This window comes from Morone saxatilis, unplaced genomic scaffold, assembly GCF_004916995.1.
Source record: "Morone saxatilis isolate NCDOM2014 unplaced genomic scaffold, NCSU_SB_2.0 Contig12, whole genome shotgun sequence".
NCBI lineage: Eukaryota > Metazoa > Chordata > Actinopteri > Moronidae > Morone > Morone saxatilis.
In genome coordinates, this window is record NW_023339674.1 from 4,131,112 (window position 1) to 4,135,281 (window position 4,170).

A 4,170-nucleotide genomic window follows, 5' to 3' on the forward strand; every position below is an offset into this window, starting at 1 on the left:
CACACACACACACACACAATGATAGCATGTAATCTCATATGCACAATCTGTGGTTAGTTTTGTTTATTTTACATAATAATGGCCACTTTTACATACAAAGTTATTCATACCATAACAATATGACAGGAACAATATCAACTCAAAGCAGAAGAAAATGGACATTTTACATCAGTATGATGCTTATACTGTATGTAGACGTTGGGTTTATTCTTGCTGTGATGTGAAGAAGTATGAAGTAGACTTTTAGTATTTCCAAGTAGCAATATGAAAAATGATGTTTGTTGTGTAAAAGTCCTGCATTCAACCCTTTACTCATGTAAAAGTACTTAATTATTACCATTAACATAACCTTAAAATGCCAAAAGTATTTGCATTATGCAGAATGGTCAATTAGTGATGTATTAACGTATTCATCACTTTAATGTTGCAGCTGGTAAAGGTGAAAATAATTCTAATTATTTAATGTACTGAATATCATTTTTTGTCATGATGCTTATATGTATATATATTTATAGGGGTCTCTTTCTTTGTATATCTCTCTTTCTCTCTCTCAGCCTTTGAGTTTCCACAGATTAACTACTCTCAGTGTCGTGGGAAGAAGTACTCCTTCGCCTACGGACTGGGACTCAACCACTTCATCCCCGACAGGGTAGGAGCACTTTTATCATTCACGGATGAAAGAAAGAAAGAAAGAAAGAACTGTGTTTGGTTGCACTGATGTTAACAAAGACTGTTGGTTGTTTATTATTGGTGATGTGCTGTAGATTGTCAAGCTGAACGTACAGACCAAAGAGACCTGGGTGTGGCAAGAGGAAGATTGTTACCCATCAGAGCCGTTGTTTGTACCAACACCTGGAGCCACAGGGGAGGACGATGGTAGGAGACACATAATTACACTCTGTCTCTCTCTCTCTCTCTCTCAAGTACATTTTCTTGATTATACCTACATATTTTTACTTAAGTAACATGTTAAATTTTACTTGTAACAAAGTATTTTTACAGTTTAGTCTCAGTACTTTTACTTATATACGTAAATACTTCCTCCACCACTGCTTCTTTCTAATCATATCTGAGGTGGAAACACACACACACACATTCGCCCCCGTCTGTCTCTGTGTTTCAGGTGTGCTGCTGAGTATCGTGGTGAAGCCCGGTGCAGAAAGGCCTGGCTTCCTGCTGGTGCTGGATGCCATGAAACTGACAGAGCTCGCCAGGGCAGAGGTCAACACCATCATCCCTGTGACTCTCCACGGCATGTACAAACCACAGACCTTACCTTCATCCTAACCTGGCCAATACGCTTCATAAAATACACCAGGTTCACTCTCCTGTCTGCCAGCGAACTACGTCTCTGATCCAGATCTGAACCTAACAAGCCAACAACAGTTACTTTAAAGGGACACTTCACCCAAAAATTAAAAGTACATGTTTTTTTTTTTTTTAACTGAAGTGCTATTTATCCATCTTGAATGTTTGGTGTTAGTTGCAGAGTTTTGGAGATATCGGAGCAGAAATGTCTGCCTTCTGAAGCGCCTCCAGCGTCTGAAAAATACATTTGAAATACTCAAGAGCCTCTTTTTCCAGAACTCCTTACTCAAGATAAACAGACTTTGTTGTGAGCAGTTTCAACAAAGTGTGCATTTTTGAGCTTACTAATGTTACAGCTCAGCAAAGGAGGACACCATTAATGTTTACATCCTGCACACTTCATCCATGAGTAGATGCATGTTTCCTTCTGTGCGGTGATACGTAGAGAGAAAATAGTTCCTACATGAAATTGCTCATAACCAGGTCTGGATTATTTGGACTAACGGATCATGATTCCTGGAAAGAGACACTGCTGTTGAGTCTTTCAAATGTAGTTTTTTGGCCCCACAAGTGTCACTTTACACACGGACAAATTCACAGTAAAACATTAGGTGGTATGAAAATGATTTATATCAAATGTAATGGTTTCTGTGGGAGGCAAAAGCATAAAATATGTACAACTAATTCCTGTTTATGAGTAGGTTATTTGTTTTACAGTGATTTTTTACTTTTTCAAGCTTGCTGCTGAGCTAGCTCGGAGTTAGCAGTGTCTGTTGATTGCAATGAAAAATGTCTGTATTGAACAGTACCTTGTAGCTCTATCTTTAATTTCATAATTAGAATAGTACTGTATATTTAAAACTCATCTTTTTAATGTAAAGGATAATACTTTTGCAACTGATATTTTAAAAAGGTATTAACATTTTATTTCTTCTTTTACACAAATATTTTACCAGACAAATACAAGTGTATTATTACATTTGTTTCAAGAAAACTCTGTCGTGCAAAAATGAGACAAACATTAAATTATCACAAATGTATGTACAGCAGTAATAATGTTAATCATAGTCTATAAACTGTTTTTGAGATAATCAGACATTATTATTGAGTTCACAGCTTCTTGTGCTACCCCCAACTGGCCAAAAAGAAATCCTTTAAAAATGAATTTATTCAGGTTTAAAAATGATTTGGTTCATTAGGATGCTCAATTAAATGAAATTCATGCACATTATTTTGGTGCAACTCCTTTGCACATATCGGGAGAGGTTTTTGTTGTCCAGATGGCGTGAGGAGGAGAAGGGTGGAGGCTTCTACATACGTAGAAGTGTTGATTGCAGTTTCTCAGTGGAAAGCTGATAGTGCTGCTGTTTGATGATGTCTAGGCAGTCTCCGAGAACCTGCAAACACACAACACACAGATTAATTTGCGCAAAAAGACGTCATAACGGGGAAAAAGCGAAAGGGCAAGTTCAAATTATACTGGAAATAGTTTTTATGAACACTTTGAAATCCTAGAACTCTCACAAAATTATGTTATTTTACCTTCCTGGTGTGCTGAGGCAAAATAACTCCATCATCCCAGAGCCTGCCGGAGCTGTAAAAGGCTGAGCTTTCCTCCTTTAACCTCCTGTTCAGGTCATCCTCCTGCTCACTCTCAGGGGGAAGCAGGGAGCCGGAGTGACCCGGAGCGGTCAACGCCACTCTAGCATTCGGCCACAGGAACAGGAAATTGGGGTCAAAGGCCCGCCCACACTAAAGACAAACAGGAAACAAGGTACAAATTATGGTGGAATAATAATGTATAGGAATGTATAGGAATGTCAGTAACGTTTAGGTATCGAGTTGCTTACCATGGCGTAGCTGTCAGCACCATGGCAACCACCAATCACCACAGTGATTTTGGGGACGGAGGCACACGCTACTGCTGACATCATTGAACCCTGAGCCTTCAGACGATTACTGTTTATCTCTGCCTAAAAGAAAGATTAACACACACAAACACACAGAAAATACAGATATGAAACAAAACATGTTTAAATAACTTCGGCTGACACTGACCAAGATCATTTCCCCTATATCCTCCCTTTCAGGGCTTTATTCATGCCATTCATACTTTTCTTCCATTCAGGAGTTACTACTTTAACCATTTTCTCTTTGATGTCTTTTTTTAAATAAATACTATTAGAAATATAGTGCTAAGAAAGAGGCAGAAGAACTATTTATGTTTTTTAGTTTATCAGTGTATTAGTATGAGTATCTGGAAATATGTGCATTTAAACAAGCCGGTGTGTGTTTTACTGGTAGTGAATACCTGCGTTGTGGAGAGTGTTAGAGCTGCTGCAGGTGCTGTGTTCTGGAGGAAGAGGAGGGGGATGTCTCTCTGGTCACACAACTGGACAAAATGGCTGCCTTTCAGTGCGGCCTGGGTTGACAGCTCTCCGTTGTTGGCTACTATTCCCACCAAGTGGCTATCACAGACATATACACAGAAAAAAAAAAACTTGTAACACGACAATATGCTTGATCAGCACCACATATAAATAATGAGAAAACAGACTTATAGTCTCAAATTTTTTAATAAAAAGAAAAGTTTGTGGGGTAACTGCTATGCTGATTAACTTGCTGTATGCAGAAACATAATCCTGCCAGAAAGGAAACCCTATATGGTCACTTATCAAAGTGTCAGGAAGACTCCAAGTGCTGGTATGACTGGTAAAGTTTAGTCCATTATTGTTATTGTAATTAGAGGTAGAGGTGTGGAAAAGTGACCCCAAAAGGTGCATCAGGCCACTAATGAGAAAATGCCCTGTATGCTAGTCCACTGCTGACCTCAGGTGTTACCAGGGAAACAGAGTTGTGGCT

General features: G+C 38.8%; 2 protein-coding genes across 3 annotated transcripts in view; one reads left to right on the forward strand and one right to left on the reverse strand.

Moving 5' to 3' along the window:
- The window catches only part of LOC118321994 (retinal Mueller cells isomerohydrolase-like), an 8,525-nt gene extending 6,129 nt beyond the window's left edge, over nucleotides 1-2,396 (forward strand). The window contains exons 10-12 of the mRNA XM_035653569.1: nucleotides 502-649; nucleotides 765-876; nucleotides 1,124-2,396. Coding sequence (XP_035509462.1) covers nucleotides 502-649; nucleotides 765-876; nucleotides 1,124-1,287 — 424 coding nt within the window. The 3' untranslated portion in view covers nucleotides 1,288-2,396. The remainder of the gene's footprint in view (nucleotides 1-501; nucleotides 650-764; nucleotides 877-1,123) is intronic.
- The window catches only part of si:ch211-198n5.11 (methylcrotonoyl-coenzyme A carboxylase 2), a 5,658-nt gene continuing 3,694 nt past the window's right edge, over nucleotides 2,207-4,170 (reverse strand). The window contains exons 10-13 of one of the 2 annotated variants that reach the window (XM_035652862.1): nucleotides 3,620-3,776; nucleotides 3,159-3,281; nucleotides 2,851-3,060; nucleotides 2,207-2,705 (exon numbers count right to left, since the gene is read on the reverse strand). In XM_035652862.1, coding sequence (XP_035508755.1) covers nucleotides 2,619-2,705; nucleotides 2,851-3,060; nucleotides 3,159-3,281; nucleotides 3,620-3,776 — 577 coding nt within the window. In that variant the 3' untranslated portion in view covers nucleotides 2,207-2,618. The remainder of the gene's footprint in view (nucleotides 2,706-2,850; nucleotides 3,061-3,158; nucleotides 3,282-3,619; nucleotides 3,777-4,170) is intronic. The other variant, XM_035652863.1, reaches the window with a different exon arrangement.